This window comes from Polyergus mexicanus, unplaced genomic scaffold (assembly GCF_030449975.1).
Source record: "Polyergus mexicanus isolate NDT 795.1 unplaced genomic scaffold, iyPolMexi1.0 SCAF_3, whole genome shotgun sequence".
In the NCBI taxonomy this organism is placed as follows: domain Eukaryota; kingdom Metazoa; phylum Arthropoda; class Insecta; order Hymenoptera; family Formicidae; genus Polyergus; species Polyergus mexicanus.
The window spans coordinates 3,437,699-3,457,581 of NW_027223323.1; the positions used below are offsets into that span (position 1 = coordinate 3,437,699).

General features: G+C 32.4%; 3 protein-coding genes and 1 long non-coding RNA gene across 11 annotated transcripts in view; 1 reads left to right on the plus strand and 3 right to left on the minus strand.

Annotated features, from left to right (window-relative positions):
• Gw (trinucleotide repeat containing adaptor protein gawky) overlaps positions 1-12,641 on the minus strand; it is a 28,367-nt gene extending 15,726 nt beyond the window's left edge. For 2 of the 8 annotated variants that reach the window (XM_070293243.1, XM_070293234.1), the window contains exons 1-2: positions 12,197-12,639; positions 11,017-11,436 (exon numbers count right to left, since the gene is read on the minus strand). The gene's annotated coding sequence lies outside the window, so the exon portion shown is untranslated. Of the gene's footprint in view, positions 1-11,016; positions 11,437-11,817; positions 12,058-12,196 lie in introns of those variants that run through there. The other 6 variants (XM_070293245.1, XM_070293237.1, XM_070293242.1 and 3 more) reach the window with 6 other exon arrangements.
• A 443-nt stretch (positions 12,642-13,084) lies between these two features.
• On the minus strand, positions 13,085-15,615 carry LOC138931936 (uncharacterized). The gene is made up of 3 exons (XR_011446703.1): positions 15,553-15,615; positions 15,403-15,483; positions 13,085-14,528 (listed from the first exon to the last, which is right to left on the minus strand). It is a non-coding gene; the product is annotated as an uncharacterized lncRNA (long non-coding RNA).
• Positions 15,616-16,031: 416 nt separating this feature from the next.
• Stoml2 (stomatin like 2) lies at positions 16,032-18,644 on the plus strand. Its single transcript, XM_070315975.1, has 7 exons — positions 16,032-16,223; positions 16,309-16,422; positions 16,865-17,012; positions 17,174-17,422; positions 17,551-17,706; positions 17,887-18,131; positions 18,228-18,644. The coding sequence occupies exons 1-7, from the start codon at positions 16,161-16,163 to the stop codon at positions 18,414-18,416; spliced, it is 1,164 nt and encodes a 387-aa protein (XP_070172076.1). The 5' UTR covers positions 16,032-16,160; the 3' UTR covers positions 18,417-18,644.
• Positions 18,645-18,868: 224 nt separating this feature from the next.
• Positions 18,869-19,836, minus strand: LOC138944907 (protein KRTCAP2 homolog). Its single transcript, XM_070315977.1, has 3 exons — positions 19,624-19,836; positions 19,221-19,439; positions 18,869-19,065 (listed from the first exon to the last, which is right to left on the minus strand). Exons 1-3 carry the CDS (start codon positions 19,625-19,627, stop codon positions 18,893-18,895), a joined length of 396 nt encoding a protein of 131 aa, XP_070172078.1. The 5' UTR covers positions 19,628-19,836; the 3' UTR covers positions 18,869-18,892.
• Positions 19,837-19,883: the final 47 nt, after the last annotated feature.

Below are 19,883 nucleotides of genomic sequence, written 5' to 3' on the forward strand. Positions count from 1 at the left end.
AGCAGTGGTATCAACGCAGAGTACTGGTTCCGGTTCTCTCTAATTCATCTGCATTCTGAATTGTCGGGCAAAAAAAAAGAAGACGCGTATCTTAATTGTTCAAGTATCGAATGCTCGCTTACTTGCGAATAAATTATCTCCAGTGGTATCAACGCAGAGTACTCGATATTATGCGATGCTACTATCGAAGACACTAACATCCGTTCGATATCTAATACGAAGCAAATTCAATCGATGCCCCAGGGAAAATAATATTTTTTCCACACACAAAACGCTTAATCGAGAATGTCGAGATATATGTAATCAAAGTTACATAAATTATTATTTTGCCCCGCTCGCAGCTTTCGTTGGAAATTATCTTTCAAATTATAAAGTCCACACGGTCTCCGCGCTTTATCTTTCGTCATGCCGATCTTAATCTCTCTCGTCCTCTCTCTCTCTCTCTCTCCCCCCTCCTCCTCTAATCTCGCATCTTCTCCCTTTCTTTTTCTCCTACCACTCTACTCCCTCTCCTGCATCTCCCCATCTTTCTCTCTTATGTTTCTCTTTCTCTCTTTTTCTCTCCTGTCAATAGCAGAATTCTCTCATCGTATATCGTGCGCAACGAATGATCCGTTATGACGATGAACGTCACAAGAATTTTGCGCGGGGAGAGGGGGAGGGAAGGGTCGCGTGTTTCATTCAAATTTAGCATTTATTACTATCACCTGTTATTCCGCATTCGCGCGAACTGCTGTATTATTTTTGCACGAGTTGTTGATTTAAACGGGAAGCCATTCGAGAATAATTTCCGGAACGCGCGTTACCGTTCTCTTACAATGTGCAACACTAATCCGAACGGATCTTTCTTATGCGAACGTAGGACTGAAACCGCAAGATAAAACAAGCGAGCTCATCGTATATATCTTGAAAGCGGAAATGTCCATCGCGCAAAGCGAAATATTCTACGTGTTCCCTTAACATAAAAGCGTTGTCGAGAGAATGTTAATTAAATTTGTTACTTTCCTGGCATTTTAACAAATTTCATCTAGACTAATTATTTTTCAGTTATCCTCCATAGAATGGCTAATACTTTTCTAAACATATTTAATCACCCGTGACAAATTTTACAATTTGGAGATATTGTATTTATAATAGACATCCAATAATCGGCATAGAAATATCGTAAACGTCGAAATTAGATAACAGAGATAATAGCTATTTGTATAGCATTTTTATTTCTTAGCGATATCTGTACGTCCATGATTACAGACAGTCGGAAGTAACACGGGAGATTTAAATAAATTACATTCAACAAGATTCATCTGTCAAATCTTGAAGCATGAAAAATACAAAACAAAAAAAAACCACGTGAAAAATACATTGTCAACACTACATTGTACCATTTTACACGCATTGCCAGTCTCTACTATATCTAATCTTATCATTTAAATCTCGTATAAATGACACATGCTGTCATGTATTTTTATGGAAATCAGAGAGGCATTCGTGTATAAGCGGAGACATATTTTTGCAGGTACAAGATCATATGCGAAAAATCATATATCTTAGTAAACGGACAACATATTCTCGATTCTTTAGTAGCTGTACTTGACTGTGAGATTGGCTTATATCGATTTAAAATGGCGGATCGTCCGCTTACGACTCTTGAGCGTATCGCAACGCGAAACGCCGCTATTCGACGCGACTTCGCCGCGCGCGCGCGCGCGCGCACGCGCGCGAGTATGGGAGCGTCGTCTCATCTCGCGTATGCGACTCGCAAGGCGAAACGCGCGTTTTCCACGCGCTTTTCCGCGCGTTTCTCCCTCTGCCGCTGTCACCGTGACGTACTACGTTGCATGCGCCGTAAGCGCGTATTTTGAATGTCCCGTACGCGAGTATCAAAAATTATTGATCCACTCGATGCCATTGCGCGTGTGTGCTGCGTATACGCGCGCGCGCGCGCGCAGGTGATCATTGTGTGTGCTCGCAAGTCAGTGATTCTCAATCTGTCCTTATAGATCTCCGTCAGATCAGATCTTTTTTTTTTTACCGCCTTTGGGAAATAGCAATCCTCTTATAACATATATAATTTTCTAATTCTGCACAATTATTATCTCGATATTTCACGATATATATTTCTTTCTTCGAAATAAATTCATCTAATAATACTACGATGAAATAGCATTGTAATTAGATATCTCAATTATCGCTCCGAGAATTACATCCGATATTTCGACTTAAATTTCATATGATACTTAGAAGAATGTTTGATAAATAGTTTTTATTACGCGATAATTTGAATTTCATTGAAATTGAAAAAAATTTGATAATTATATTATTCGTAAAAATTTGATAGTTTTTCTCCAAACAAAATATATCTCTCACACTTTTCAAAGAAAATAGAAATTTTCGCAGAGAACTTATTAAAGCGCTAGATTAAGATTAAGTTAGCTAATGTAAGTTAACAACAAACTTGAAATAAGATATTTGGTTCCAAACATATCTATCAATTTATTTTAAAGATTTCTCTTTCCCCTTTTACCTCTCCCCCTCCAAGATCACGAATTATCGTAAGATGAAAGAAAAATTTTACATTGAGATTTTTGGAACTGAAGAATCGCTCTCGAAATGAGCAATTCGTATCACGATCGTTGCGCCATTGCGTCGTACTCGATGGAAAATCGCGAAACTGCGATTGAGAACCGCCGATGTACGCGCGAGTGCACATAGTGTGCATGTATATGCAAATACATGCGATGACGAGTACGCGCGCTGTTCTCTCGGGCGCACGTCTGCCCTTCTACTACGAGTCTCGCTGCTATTTTGAATACATCCTAAAGATAGTGTTAATAATGAAGTAATGCACTTTACTACCATCATTAATGCTCTTCTGACTCAAATCAACAAACGAGACAAATTCGTGCGGATGTACCATATATTATATGGCGATAAAAATAAACGATTGGAAAATATAAAAGAGTCTTAATCTATTACTGTATCGCGTCTAAACAATATTTTGCAATTCTCCATTTGTTATCCAATTTCACTGATCCGAGAATGCGTGATATAAATATAACGAGCGCTCGAATTCATGCTAACGTAACGCGAAGTAGCCTTTACATGGTGCATTTTCAGCAGATACAATATCAGCCGGCAAACATTTTTGCACAATACTGCACGAGTGGCGATTTCCGTGAAAGGTCCCGAGTTCGCGAAGAAATTCGCTCGATCGCAGAAGAGAAATCTTTTCGCTATTAAAGAGCGATTAAAATAATATATCATTTTGCCGAATAAGGTCGCTGTGTAATAAAAGTTCGCACCCTCCGTATAACGAAGGACGTATCGATAAAAGAGGAAGACGCGATCGAGGAAAATTGATACTGTCCTTCCTCGTGGAAAAAAAAAAAAAATGCTTCTAGTAGGGTAAACAGTATAGTAGGTTAGCAAAGTATTTTTTATCGAGACACAAAGAAATATTATCGGCCTGGAAGAACTCATTAACCTTTGTTGTATAAAACTCTTCTTTCATAATATATTCTTAGAATATCTGTGCCATTGTGAAATCGTGTGTCATTAATTTTGAGGAAAATACATCTCGGCAATATCTCTTTCGAAGATTGTCTTTTTATTTAATAGCTCTCTTTGGTCTCTCTCTATCTGTATATTTTTTTTTAATACACAATTCTTTTATAAAATACGAAATATTTAATATCCGAATTACTTGTAAAAACATTTTCAAATCTTGAGCCTTGAATTCGAACACCGCTCTTTTAACTACACTGAGAAAAAAAAGTTGTTAATTTGACTAAATTCGTCCAACTAATTACTATTTCTTTGTATCTCTTTAATTGAAATATTTAAGTATTTAAATCAAATATACCTCATGTTGCATTTAATTATTTAATATGTGTCGTATTTGACTTAAAATATTAAAATATTTCAATTAAAGAAATAGTAATTAGTTGGACGAATTTAGTCAAGTTAACAATTTTTTTTTCTCGATGTAGTATATATGACATAATCCATATATTATACATTTCAGAGGATTATCTGTTCAGTGTTAAAATCGATACGCGTGATTTGTATGGAAAGTGCGTGCGATCCGCGATAAATTTTCAGGCAGTAAAACACAATTCACATATTGCAGTTAATTCACACAATGATGCTAATTGTGACCATACTGATTCGATTATATTAGCGTGTGGAAGGTCATCGGTGAATGTGTTCGCGGCAGATATAACAATTTTATCGGATCAGTGAACAACGTGATGTCTGTATCGAGTCATCCCAAGCAAATAGTGTCACCTGATCGCAAACGAGATATCACACTTGTCGAATAAAATTGCCGACTAATGAAATAAAAATAACTCAATTAGAATATTGCACGAAAAGTACGTGATTAATAGCTTAAAACATATGAATCAGTAATCAAATTATTTGAACTAATTCATAAAATATGCGCGTTCTCTCTCTTTCTCTCTTCCTTTCTATATATCTATTTATCTTTTAATAGATGGATAAAAATATTTCATTAAAAAAGTAATCTCTATCCATACTCTACGTTTAATGCTAACAATAAATAAAATCCTTTAAATGCTAAATGCATTATTTATTTCGCAGTAAAGATCGCGTGTGCAACTTTATCTCGAGTTCAGAATCAAATAACAACTTTTCACGTTAAACGTGGAACATGAATATAAATATAGAAATTTTCAGTTGCATCTTCATGCGTCAAGTATGATAGATCTCCGGCATTTTTTCTGCCCGGATCCAATTGTAAAAAATTTTATGTTCAATTGTGCTTTCTATTCTTGTTCTAAAATAAAATGACAAAGTAACGCGCATTAGGTAATATGTTTTATTCATTTTTTCTTATATAAAAGAAGGCAACTAATAAATTTTAATTAAGAAGGGAAAACGCAAATGTGAAAATGTGTGTGTGTATTTATCGAATACGCTATGTATAAACTATACTATAATTATCTGTTATATCAGAATTTAACAATGCGCGACGACCACAGACTATGCATTATTATCAAAACATAATCCAATACATGATGATATTGATGATCTTGCACAAATCAACATTAATTGAGAGTAATCGAATTATTCGCGACATATCCTGTATATTATTACATCAACAGCAATCAACAACAGAATGAAAAGCATAAATAATGACAGAGAATCGTGATACTTGAATCACGGAAATATAACAGTTAATTATAAGCTAAAGTTAATGAAAAGATTGGATTAAATTTAAAAGCTCTAATACGTGGTCTTAATCTAATTTAAACAATCCTGTCTCTAATCTAATCTACCGTAAGCTCAACCGAAATAATCGCGAATAGAAAAATTTTACAGTCGCATTTGTCATCGCATCTGAAACGGATTTCGTTTGCGAAACAAAGTTTTCGAGCCAACTTTCGTAAGCATCGTGGACGATCAATAAGAGACGCTTGGTGTCGACGAGAGCACCAACCGTGTGTTTCTCAACCGATAACGAAAGGTAAAACTGACGTCCCGATATTTTTTTCTCCGCCATAAATACGATATAATACTATTTCAGATACACAGATTCACGGCAATAGAATATAGCTATTATCGCTGAAAATTAACATAATAATAGGCTATCAAAAATACAACTGCTACTTATAATATACTATATTTAACAGAAATTTAAAACAAATACTATGTCAAATGCAAAAAGTGTGTAAAGATTTTGTAACAAGTAATAACCAATTCATTGCTCTTAGTTGTTAAAACAAATGCAATAACTTTGAAATAGCCTGTATATTAGAAGAAGAAAAAAAATATATATATGACTCTCTCTCTCTCTCTCTATGTATGACATAATACTTATTGTTTGTAAACTATCTATTAATATCTTTTATATAATATTTGAAAAAATGTATGTCTGCTATTTTTTATTTAATACATTTTTATTTAAAAAAATAATGTATTAAATAGAAAAAAAATTGATGCACTGGATGTTGATATTATATATCGACATAAATGTGTTACTGTTAAAGTAACTAAAAGATAGAGACGTAAAAGAATCAAATCTTATGCTTCATTGCAATCGGGTTGGATGTACATTTTGTGCTATTATCGCTAAACGATTATTCTTAACACGCTATGCTTAATGATTGTTCTTAATATATTCTTTTACCAGTGACAGTACATAATAAACGACGAGTTTAACGGGTGTCTCTACGAGAATATACGCGCGCGTTACGTAATAGATTTATTTTTATTTTCGAGCGCTCTGAAATGACACACCGGAACGTCACGTTGATATGTGTATATATATATATATATATATATATATATATATATATATATATATATATGTATGTATTTATACATGTATATTTGTATATTCTATACATGTACATTAAAGTACATTAGGAAGCACTTGATTGATAATAGAGACATTTTTTACTAGATGCAACAATACCAGTGCTTGTAAATATACAGTAATTTAAATATTAATTATTTAGGTAAGTATCGATTCATTGATATCAAAAGTTATTTGGCATCTTCAAAAGTGAAAATATCACGCTGTGACATCAGTGTCGATTAATGTCTTCAATTAAGGAATTTTAAAATTGAGTTAAATTTTTTAACAAAATATCAAAAATATTTAAAAAGATAAATTATTTATAATTTGATAAATTATTAATAATTTGAATTTGTAATTGATTATTTTTAAAAGCGCAGTGATATTAACGTGCATACATTAAAAAATTAAAACAAAATTATCGAATATCTTTCTCATGCATCTTCCAGGAATGCTTGAATTTGACAAGATGCATTTTGCAAGGTCGACATCGTTTCTAATGGTATTTAAAAAAAAAAAAAATTAAAGATTTGAAAAAAAAATTTAAGAAAATAGAATTCTTTTCATAATTAATTGACAAAAAAATGATGCACGTAATTTATATATGTATATCACAGAAACATTTGTCGAACAAAGAGAGTGTCATCTTTACTTGAGAGATTTCAAGTATTTTCCCAATTACTCAATACTATCTTCCAAGTGTTAATTATTAACATCTAACTAATACAAAAAAATCAAAGTGTCAAGTCAAAAAAAGGGCGATATGGAAGAACAAATATCGAAAGCGCATCCCTAGATGCGCGCGACACACGCACGAAGTATCATCGCATTCCCCGATACTGTGCGCGCGCGCGCGTCACACACTCACACAATTCACGCACACATCAGCACCGATTGCGTCCATCGTACGCGCCCCGCTATATACACAGCGTTAGCTTGGCAACAAGCGGGCGACCGGTTGCGGGGCAAGGTCGGCCCTCCTTCCCAACCATTTTATCCCGGCCATATATTTATTACGAAACTCCTATATATATATATATATGTACATATATTTGTATGTGTACATATTGTCACGATGTACACGAAGGCGCGCGCGCGCTCGCGTGCTGAACCTGCTCGCGTAGAAAATTACGTTTCCGACACATTCGCGAGAACCCGCCGTCGTCCGTCGTAACCCGTTGAAATCATCGTGTACATGATATTCCGACAAAATACACGCGGAATAAATCCGTGATACACTCGAATCGTAAGCGAAATATTAATCGAAAAAACCCCCTAAGTACTAAAGAGAAAAAAACTACGCGGCTCTCCGCCCCCCCCTCCCCCAACACACATACAACACCCACCATCACACGAAGTCACGCAAAGATTTCATAATGTTTCTTTTCCGTGAATGAGTTTCAAAATATTGTATATTCTAAAAATCAAAATTCTTTTTAATTGTGAAATAAATATGAAAATGCGCGCGCGACACGCATTGCTTTTCTTCTTTAAATATATTTTTATCAAAAAGAATTCACACACATCAAAATCAAATTACATTGATCGATTCGAAACGCATGATCACCGAGAAGAAGCACGTTACCAATTTAATTAACTTTGCGAGTTATTAATATATCGGCAAGTAAACAAATAAATAAAATATAGATAACAGGAGTTAGCTTGCAGTTATTACATCCATATTGTAATATCTGTTTTGATTTCTATAACGATGTAATTCTATTTCCGTATCTCTTCAACTTCATTTATTAATAACAAAAATCTTGATTAATTGTAAACCTATCGCAAACTACTCTTGCTATTTATGTCTCACATGTTGTAGACATCAATAATACCATGTGATTTTCGTTGAATATAAGAATAGCACATTGTGATAAAAACAATTATCAACTTGTTGCACAAAAGAATTAATAAAAAGGTCAGTCTAAGGTAAGCTATATATATATATATATCATCGTATATAAATAACAGATTTTAATATTAATAAAGTCGCCGGTAAAAATCGCAGAAGATATGCGTATATTATTAAAACTAATTCACCTCGTTTTAATTGTAAAATTTCATTAATGCAGCGATATATACAAAAAAATTAATAAAATAATTAATATATATTATATATATGTGTGTGTGTGTGTGTGTTCATAAAAAATAATTAATAATATGCTCTCAATGCTTATTTATTCTCATATTTTCTAAATCTTTAGATTCTGGAAATATATATATATATATATCTTTGTATCTATAAGTATTTTTCAGCAAATTACACAGATAATACGGTGTAAGATACAGTATCACACGATTGGCTATCGAATAAAGAATCTTAAATTTCTTTATTTCATAGCCAATCGTATGATATTGTGTATCACACTGTTTCATTTGTGTAACATGCTGGAAGACACCCTATATCTTCTGTATATTATAGCGCAAAAGTACGAAAAATGCTATCCTCTCATCCCAACGGCTTTCTTTTTGCTACGTGATTCCAAGATTGAACCTGTAAGTTCTCAGAGAATCACGTGGCCTGTTAAAAGCTCAATAGCAATCTCAATCTGCTCATTCCCATAAGCTTATCTGCTCTACATGGCAAGGGGTGTTTCATTAGCAACTTTTACTGACGACAGCCCTTAGATCAGGTGCTCTCGCCTCAGATAGCTTTTGATAATTTTCTCGCCTATAGTAAAGAGGACACCATTGGAGTAACATAAGAATAGACAAATATGTGCTATATTTTTCTTCTGCATAGAGAAAGAATATACGCACAAGTTTTATAATTCGCGAAAGCGTGATTTTAGTGAAAGTCACGGGTCATTACTGTCCTTTTTCTGCCCGATTCTTCTGTTTTTGAATTTTGTGCTCCGTCTCTTTCTACTAATATGTATGATTGTACATACAAAAATATTTAAAAAATATAATATGATGATAACTTTTATATTTTGTAAATACCTTCACCTATAAACAAATTTGTTTATTTATTTTAAACTTAAATAAAGATTTCTAAAGTATAATTGATAAAGAATCGTACAAGTCGATTTATAATAAAAGACAATAATCAAAATTATAGAAATATTAATAATTAAAACGACTAATATATTATTATTATTATAAAATATATTTCGATGTATCATACAAATCGGCACAAAAATTTTTTTCATCATTGATTTACGATAGATAAATAAGAATATAGTAAGAATAAATAAAGTAATTTTCCAAGTGCACATTTTCCAATGCGACTCATAAAATAAATCAATCGATCTATTAAAATAATTACAAATATTTTAAAGTACAATAATAAGACGAATATTCTTTTTCATTCAAGATCTGCAGTTACCAGAATATTTTAGCACACGACATACGCAAAATATTGATTCATTGACAGAAAGTAATAAAGAATGGAACTTAACGATTTACAAACTTTTTTTTTTTTTTTTTTTTTTTGGACGGTTCGAAATACGGTTTGTATAAAATGCCATGAATGTTTTAACAAATATTTCGATAGCTTTTCATTTATATTTTATGAGGGGAAGATAAACAGAGACAAAAATAAACACAATCCCTTCGAGCAAAAATTTTTTTAAACTTTTTTCTATTTCTCCCTTTTAAAATATTTTAATTTAATATTTGAACGTAGAGAATATTTTGACGAATGAAAAAAAGTTGCTGATTCTTCCAAAATATTTATCAATCATCATAGAATTATATTATCCGTGATTGTATGCATATATCTGTATCCGTATACGATACCGTGGACACTAAATAAGATAAACTTAATATTTCTTCTAGAGGCGTTTTTACTGCTGGACAATCAACGATTCGCCCTTTATTGTAGCATTCGGCCGCGTCACCTAACCTGTCTCACGAGCAACCTAACCTATTCTGCTCGCCGCACGACAGAGAGAAAGAGAGAGAGAGAGAAACGAGAGGCAAGGGGAAAAAGACCGGATTATATTTTCGCAGCGCTGCTTTCGTCGCGCGTCACCGAAGCATTCGCATTAAATTTTTTTTTTTTTCTTTTTACGATACTCGCGCGCACAAAATTCTTGTTCGAGTCTATCCCGTGGCCGCTTTTCGTCCCGCAAGAGAGAAAAACATGGTCGATTCTCTTCCAGTTAACATCGATTAACTTTGTCGCGCGCTCCCTAGCCATGCCACGTAGTGCATACACGCATAAACTCCGTCCACACTAGATCCGTTAGTTACCCGAATACGTAATGGAACGTACCACCGCATTAATCGAAAAACAACGGTTATATCCAACGAGCGGCGATGAAGAGAAAAATGCGTTCAGGAGTAAGAAAGAAAGAAAGAAAGAAAGAAAGAAAAAAAAACCGGTTGAATTTCCACAAATTTAATTTTTGCCGCTAATAAATTTCACGGAAGAATGCATTTCACGTTTGATTCCATGTTTCTTTATCTGGTCACGAGTTAATATTTTGACAAGTTAATGTTTTGACATTACTCTTGCAACGAAATCTAAACTTATCGAAAATTAAATATATCGATTTCAAAGAATCGTGAAGTAAATGGGAGAAGTACAAAATTGAGACTGATATAATTTCGTAAGTTCAAGATTTAGATTTCGCTATAGAAATGAGAGAATGACTTTTATATTCGTCGCTGTGATAAGAGAAACGAAGTAAATGGCGTAGGATCCATTTTCGCCTATCTACTCGCGTAAGATGAAAAATTATATTTACCGTCCTTGCTCGCCAAGTGTCAAATATAAACATCGGGTCGCATTTTCCTCCATTATTCTTTACAAATTGGATACATGATTGTCTATTGTAAAAAGGACAAAAGATAGATTACGCGTGTCTCGCCTTCTCTAATATCCCTAATCTATATATATTATTGAAAAAATATGTAGCGCATCTGTATGTATCTCTTCGTGTCCATTATTCATTTTCTCAGCCTTATTGTCACTATTAAAGATTGCTATTTATTCGACGCTGTGACTTAAAATCTCAGTTCGTAGCAACCCGGAATGCATCAAGAATGCAAGCGTGCGCGCCTCTGGGACTTTCTCCTCGTTTGCGCACCCACAACGACTATACAGCTGCAATGGAGAACGCCGTTCGTGTTGGAGCACAAGCGCAGTTTTTTCGTCCAGTACCTGACTTTTAACAAAAATCGAATACCATTAAAATACTCATTCGTCATATTCACCGATATCTATCATCTATATCTTCTCTCTCTCTCTCTCTCTCTCTCTCTCTCTCTCTCTCTCTCTCTCTCTCTCTCTCTCTCTCTCTCTCTCTCGTCCTATATATACATTCTTACGCGTTAAAGATCCGACAAAAAACATAAGCAAAGTTACGTTCTCGATAATAATAGCCTGCCGCGACAACAGGTAGTGCAGATGATTAAGAGATATCTTTTATTCGCCATTATTATCTCCAATTTTTTCGATTGCTCTCTCTCTCTCTCTCTCTCTCTCTCTCTTTCTTTCTAGTTTAGATTAAGTTGACTTAAAAGAGAAAAATATTTTTCAAACGAACCTGATATCATGTTTCTAGAAAGCAATATTGTTAGATAGAATGCTTTGAGAGGAGACCGAGCAGAGATGTAAAACCGTTACTCCTGCAATATGGTAGGTTGCGCATCGTAACAGGAAATGCGACATGACAAAGCACGCTTAGTCGTCTTACATAAGCCCGGGAACTTTCTTTAAGATTGTATATATATTATCCGTTTTTCGCGCGACATGATGACTTCATGATCGACGCGTATATATATATATATATTCACATACATACATATTTGTGAAATATACGCAATATATATAATATATAAATGCGACGCGGTAGTTTTACACGCGCGAAACAGGCAACGCGTTATTATGTGCGATGTTTTGGCGTAAATATTGGTCTCACTCACCTGCGAGAACGATCCGTTACCGCGTCGGCGTTCGTGCTCAACGACGGTCTCACTTTTCTCACGGAAAAATCACACGTTTTTCACACACGCAAGACCACATCTCGTATAATCACAGCGTTCTTATTGAAAATGCGCCTCGGATTGAAGGACAGAGGCGGCTAAATCAGGCTAAATAGGGCATCCGGTGACAACAGCGATCGCTTCTCGGACGGCTTCAAAGATGGCGCGCATCGGCGTGACGGAGATGCGTATTAAATATACAAACACTCGACACGTATACACATATATCGCGCGTCTAATTTATGATTCTTTACCTTCCTGACGATGCTGTAGTTATCATTGCATAACAGGAATGATCCCAACAATACTGTAATGCCGAAACTGGTGCTCTAACTCGGTGACTAGCGATACGATATCGATAAAAAAATGCGATTTCGACACGACGTAACGCGTATACCCGGATCGATATAACTCTGCTACTGCTACTTTTCCTTCCTAACCAATCAGATAGTTTCTTTAAGGTAGCTTTTCAATGACTTTACTAACGCGAAAGAAAGTTTGAATATCAACATATAGAAAAAACAGAAATGGAAAAGAAATTATGAATATAAAAAATATTATAACTTATAAATTATAATTGAATATCACGATTACAATTATAAATATAAAAATTTTATTTTTGCTTATTTTGTGAGAATTATGTACTACGTATTGTTTTATATATGTATATTTAGATAACAATTTTAAGCAGAAGTAGAAGCGCCAAATCACGTATTTTTAAATTTTCAAAAAACAAAAATTTAAATCATAGTAGATAAATATATATTATGCGAATGCGATGTAAGCTAATGCATTTATATATATCTTATATATAAAGAAAGATAAAGAAAAACTGATATATTTTTTTTTCCTGTAATATACATTATATTAACTGATGTAATGAAAATGTATGCGGATACAAAAATGAGCGAATCGTTATAGTGGAATGATCAGAAACAAAAAGTGTCAAATTTAATTATCAGAAATAATTATCTATTAATTAACTGAAAAAAATATAAGCATTGAATTTTAAAATTAAGGTAGCTCTGCTTCATCATTGCCTCTTCCCGTCGCTCGAATATTACGTCTAGCTATTACTGTCAAGTGTGGCTTAAGCGTCAGGATGTGCAGATATTGCAGCAAGTTTCGGATTTGTCATCTTATAAAGAACTTTGCCATACATTCTCATATGAGAAAGCCAGTTCTTTTGGTTCTTTAACCACTCTGTATCCCAGAATCTGGACCCTGTACCTGCTCTATTATTCCAGCAAAAATGCCTGCTAAGGGCAACATATCTTTAGGGGAAAAACCATAGAGATAACCATCATTAATAATCCTTACCCAACTGTAAAATTGAATTGAATCCTTCCTTAAGTATGTGGCAAAAAAATTAATAATGGTTTTCCATGATGATACTGTGTAATTGAGGTAAGATTTTTCTTATAGAGACTGCCAATCTAGCTGGATTGCAGGTATGGCTTGTTGAAGAAGTTGTAGCATTCCTAACCCATTCAGGGCAGTGCCAGTTAAAACCGAGGCACATAAATATCCTGTACTTCCAGAATTACAATGACGAAACGAATCAGCTTTTAGAGAAAGTACATATTCTGAAGCTAACAAGATATACATTTTGGAAGTAGTAGGGAGTCCTTTCCGTAATAATCTAATGCATATTTCTATACAACGTTTACAAGGAGGAGAAAAAGGAAGCTCATTAGTCCTCCAACCAGCAAAGTCGTGTAAATCTAACCGATACTGTTGTTTAAGAAATGCATTACTCAGTTGATTCTTATTTGCTGCTCTCCAAAGGCTTATGCTATAAATCCTGTCATTTGCACCAACTCTAATTCTCTACGAGTGTAGTAATCTGTATCGATGAGACCAATATCTTCACCTATTTTCTTTTTAAATGCATTAGAATCCTTCACTGAGGACAAAGCAGTTGGGGTACTGCCATTTATATCATAAAACAGCACAACTGAATAGACATCATCTGGCCAAAGACATCCTTGTTCAGTAGAGGATAAACCAACAGCTTCAGCAACAATAGCTCGCACGTTATCCTTTTCATTGACAATACCATGAAAATAGAAGTCATAAAATCTAATTAAGATTGTCTTTAAGCTTCCACGATAATATTATTATTAAACTTGACCGTATCCCTCAGTGTCATGAGAAGAGTATCATTCCATCCCTCAATCCTGGGAGTTTCTGTTATTCGAGGTATCTCTTCTAATAAATTCGTTCTCTTTATTTCCTCAAGTGATTGTGCGAGACTTGCCTGGAGCTTTGCCTGAAGATCCATGATATCCAATCCAAAAGGAAAAATAGATGGTGCATATTAGAACAGTTTTTCTTTTTAATTGCTTTCTTTAATTTTTAATTGAAAAAATATATAAACCCTTAGTGTTAAAAATCCATTTCTATTCTATATTTTGTATAGTGTTAATTTTTTCATAGTATATCTAACTCAATTAAAACTTTGTCAAGAAAATTAATTTTTCTTATTTCCTTACATGTAAATTTACAATTAAATTAAACTTTATTGACTACACGTATAAAAAGATTTATAAGTATATATATATTTATGATTATATTTATGATTATATTTCATTAATTATTATTTTTATTATTTTTATAAGTCTACATTTTGATAATTGCGAAACTATTCTAGGCTAGTTTCCAAGGTTAAGTTCCAAAACGGTCTTCGAGGAAAATTTTACTCGATGGCCAGCCTGGAACCAATCAGAAACGATCAAAAAAGTTTCGAAATGGCGATCGAGTAAAATTTTCCTCGGAGTACGTTTTTCGAAACGTACTTAAATTTATTTTTGATATATATATATATATATATATATATATATATATATGTATATATGTGTATGCATCAGAAATTGCATTTATGCAATCGAACATACAATATATATAGTGTCTAGTTATATATTTATATACATATTTTTGTATAATGGATAAAACAAACATTTTCATATAAAAGATAAATTCCGAGAAAACTTTCAAGAGTTTTGCTACGTACTTCGCATATAATTTATGCTATGTTTATTCACAAAATTACTCAAAAATTATTGTGTTTTATTAGCATCCCTCTCCCTGTCATTATGGATTATTAAAAAGTTTCTTAAAAATATGACGAGAATTCGATACTTTACCAACTTTTATCAATTTTCTTCATTCGTTGCACGGTAACAAGTTTTGTCAGACATATCACTTAGTCGGCTAAAAAATTCCCCCTAATAAAAACAAAAGTATGATGTACGAATATCTAGGGGCGTGTTCCATTTAATGCCCGCAATGCTCACGATATCATTTCATCCTTCTTGTTCATCGAAAGTTAAAAAAAGATAGATGATGCTCGCGAACATCGCAGATGTTAAGTGAAATGCATTCCTTATATGATTCGCCGCATTCTTTTCGAAACAACACTAAAGCCCGTATCAGACTACGCATTGAAGATTGAGATTCAAGATTCAAGATTGAAATTTGACCAATTAGCATAAAGAAATTTTAGTCCCTTTTGTTCTGATTAGTCAAATTCCAATCTTTATGCCTCAGTCTTCAATTTTCAATGCGTAGTCTGATACGGGCTTAACGTGTGGCATGCGTGTAAAGATAAATTTCTATGGATTACGTTCTAAAATTTACTCCTTGGAATAAAGTATCGTTTGACTGACCAATCACGACAAAAAAATAAAATTTTCTTTGTCCTAATTGGTCAATTAAATATTATTGCTTATTACCATAGGCGTACGAAATATTTAGAATTTTTTTTCTGTCATGTTATAGATTTTCTAACATGACGACGGCGGGTTATTTTCCAAAGGCATTGCACTACATATCGTAATCATCATAACCTATAAATATTCTCATATTTTATGAGTATACAATAATTTAACATAATTAAACAAATATGTATAAGCGTGCAGCGACTGATAGTACGATGGTATTAGCAAGAAATTTCGGATTTATTAAGGTAAAACGTTTGTCATAGCTGACAAGAATTGTTATATACGCAAGACTGGACATTTTCGAAAATTTACAAAAACTGCATTTTATAGGATCACGCGTTTGTAAGTGTAAGAAATAAAAAGTTTGGCTCGACGACTCAAAATTCTCGATATAGACCACTAACTCCAATAAACACTGTTGTAATGTTTGTTCCTCAACAACAGGTATGCAATTGTTTAACTCAATATGTTTGCATAACATATACCAATTATAACGAATTACTTATATACTACTTTAGTGTAATTTTCATTTACTAGGATTAAATCACTTTTTGTCAAACTAACTTGTAAATATTTGTAGTACAACTATATGCGAAATTAACAAATAATACTTAGAACCACTCTTTAACTACTTTAATTAATTTAATCGGCAAATAATCTATCAAGTAATATCTGTATTTTTATTAATATTATTTTAATAATATAAATTATTAATCTTTTGTTTGATATATAAATATGAAAACAAAGATTAAGCTGGAAATGATATGTTATATAGTTAGACATTTTGATGTGTGTAGGAATTTCTACCAGTTGAATTGATTGCCGATCAAGTTAATTGGAGTTTGATTGAAGTAGCCTTTAATTCGAAACAGAACATTTTATTTAGGCATGGATTGTAGAAAGAATGGGGAAATTTCATAAAATTTTAGACCCAGGTTTAAATATTTTACTTCCTGTTGTTGATAAAGTAAAATATGTACAAATTTTGAAGGAATTAGCGATAGATGTACCACAACAAAGTGCAGTTACATCAGGTGGTTAAATAATTATTAATTATATAAATTATTAAATATAATAATCAATTATATTATTAAATAATTATCAAATATATAAATTCTAGTAACATCTGTGTGCAATATCTATATTAATTATGACTTTTACAATTGTATTTTTTTCTATTTTTCTTTTTTTTTAGATAATGTAACTCTGAATATTGATGCTGTATTGTATTTAAGAGTAACTGATCCTTACCTAGCATCTTATGGTGTTGAGGATGCTGAATTTGCTGTAATTCAAGTAGCCCAAACCACCATGAGATCTGAATTAGGAAAAATATCTTTAGATAAAGTATTTAGGGAAAGAGAAGAATTAAATGTTTCTATTGTTGAAAGTATTAACAAGGCCAGTAGTGCCTGGGGAATAACATGCTTACGATATGAGATACGTAAGTTAGAAAGATTCTTATAATTATATAATATAACAATATAAAAATGTTTCACATACTATCAGGAAAATTTCTATCTACAGAATGTTTTAAAAATTTTTAATGTAATATTTGTATTTATATGCCAGGTGATATAAAATTACCACCACGGGTGCAGGAAGCAATGCAAATGCAGGTAGAAGCCGAACGAAAGAAGCGTGCTGCTATATTAGAATCTGAAGGTATCAGAGAGGCTGAAGTAAATGTAGCAGAGGGCAAACGACTTGCACAAATTTTAGCTTCAGGTACTGTATTACTTACATTCAATATAATTCTTAATTAGTGTGAGCGAGTCGAGAGTCTTACATTGTTTTTTTTATAATCTATAATCTGAAAAGAATATATTTATATTTCTGCGTAAATATATATATTTTGGCAAGGAATATTTTATTTTTAAAACAATAGAGATTTTATTATTATTATAGAAGCTGCAAGGCAAGAGCAAATAAACAAGGCTACAGGACAAGCTGCAGCGGTAGTAGCAGTAGCGGAGGCACGAGCAAAGGGATTACAAGTAGTTGCAAATGCTCTTGGTGCAACAGACGCAAAAAATGCGGCAGCGCTTATCATAGCAGAGCAATATGTCAATGCATTCAACAAATTAGCAAAAGTTAATAATACATTGATATTGCCGAGCAATGTAGGAGATGTTTCGACATTTGTAGCACAGGTTTGTTACTTAATGAACCCTTTATTATTTTGCTATTATCATTCATTATAAATTTAATAATAGCATAATTAAAATGTTTTGTATCATATATTGTAGGCGATGGCAATTTATAAACAAGTAATGCCTAAGCACGATATTAACAACGAGCAAACAAAACAAGTAATAGATAATCGTCATTCAAATGCTGCAGTTCAAATGGAAGATTCAGATGAATCGTTTGAATATTTCAGTGATAAGGAAGAAGCTGAAAAGCATAGAAAGACCGAAAAACAAAATCTGCAATAGAAATATATTTTCATATTATTTAATTAAGTTTCACGATGTAAATATCATGATATACAATCATACATTAATTCTATTAACTTGGATATTTCATTGGTCAATATTTTTTTTATGTATTACAAATTAATAAATTCATACATACAAAATTAATAATATATTAAAATTTGTTTTTAGTAAAAATTACACAAAAACCACATCATTTATATATCCTTGACGAATATCAAATAACACACACACACACATATATATATATATGATTGACATTACATAATTTATGTTATAAATTGGAAGTTTTTATACGAAGCGCACTATTATATGATATATAATATATATATATATATATAAACATATATATACTATATATATAAAATATAAATAAGTATAAGAAGATTTATATTATATATATATATATATATATATATATATATATATATATATATATATATATTGTATATGAAATATAAAATTCTTATACTTATTTATTTGCGTTTCTTAGAATGTACTACTGGATTTTGTATAGAAACACCATATGTTTCTTGAGAAATACGATTCATATAATAAAGTGCAATCATAGAGAATATTAAACATGTTGTGGTAGATACACGATGAATCAGAGCAGAAGCAATTAGGCTCAAAGTCAGTGAAAAAACCACTGTAATAAAATAATAATACATTAGTGTTACACATAATATCTGTGCGTAAAAAAATTGTTTTTATATGTATATGTTTATCTTGCTTTTATATATGTAAATTTAAATAATTCACTTCATGTTGAGTAAAGAATGCAAATTCTACTTCTATACATGCCTTCTGGAAGTAATTTCTGTTGAAAAGACTTTCCAAATAAAGTACTTTCAAGATTTCCCACAGCAGTTAATGTACACATGAACAATAATGATCCGACCCATCCTCCCAATACAGTCCCCAACTGTGATGAACCGAGCCAAATTTTATACATTTGCATTCCAGAGAATAATAGTACTGTCAATATCGAAGATAACACAAATGAGACTCCACTGCTAACAGCTGTAACATAATAAAAGGTTAGTATTAATAATAATATATCAAGATATTAAGAACAATATAACTAACATGGCACTTAATATGTAATAATGTTATACTTTTCTTTTGATTCAAAATGTATTATTTGTCAAAATTTTTTCATACAATATTCAAATAATTTTGCAGATTTAAGTATGCCAGTACATACCCATGTTTGCTAAATAATTATAAAATCATGAACACTTTTTTTTTCTTCTCTTTATACAATGGAAATTATGTATATAATTCCCTACTTAAATTGCGATTAATCACAGCTTGTGTAAATTTAAGCGGCTTTTATTCTACAGAAAAAATCTGAAAGAATTGTAAATAATCAAGAAATTTAGAATTATACGGAATATTATAGAAGTAACTGATTCTTGTGCTGATTATTACTAAATGCCTGAACCACAGTATTATATACAGTAG

Coding starts and splice junctions, on each gene's coding strand:
- LOC138944907 (XM_070315977.1), bottom strand. Junction 19,066..19,220: donor ACAGAAATTACTTCCAGAAG/GCATGTATAGAA, acceptor ATTTTATTACAG/TGGTTTTTTCACTGACTTTG.
- Stoml2 (XM_070315975.1), top strand. CDS start 16,161: ATGTATAAGCGTGCAGCGACTGATAGTACGATGGTATTAGCAAGAAAT. Junction 16,423..16,864: donor TGTTTGTTCCTCAACAACAG/GTATGCAATTGT, acceptor CATTTTATTTAG/GCATGGATTGTAGAAAGAAT. Junction 17,423..17,550: donor ATGCTTACGATATGAGATAC/GTAAGTTAGAAA, acceptor TTTATATGCCAG/GTGATATAAAATTACCACCA.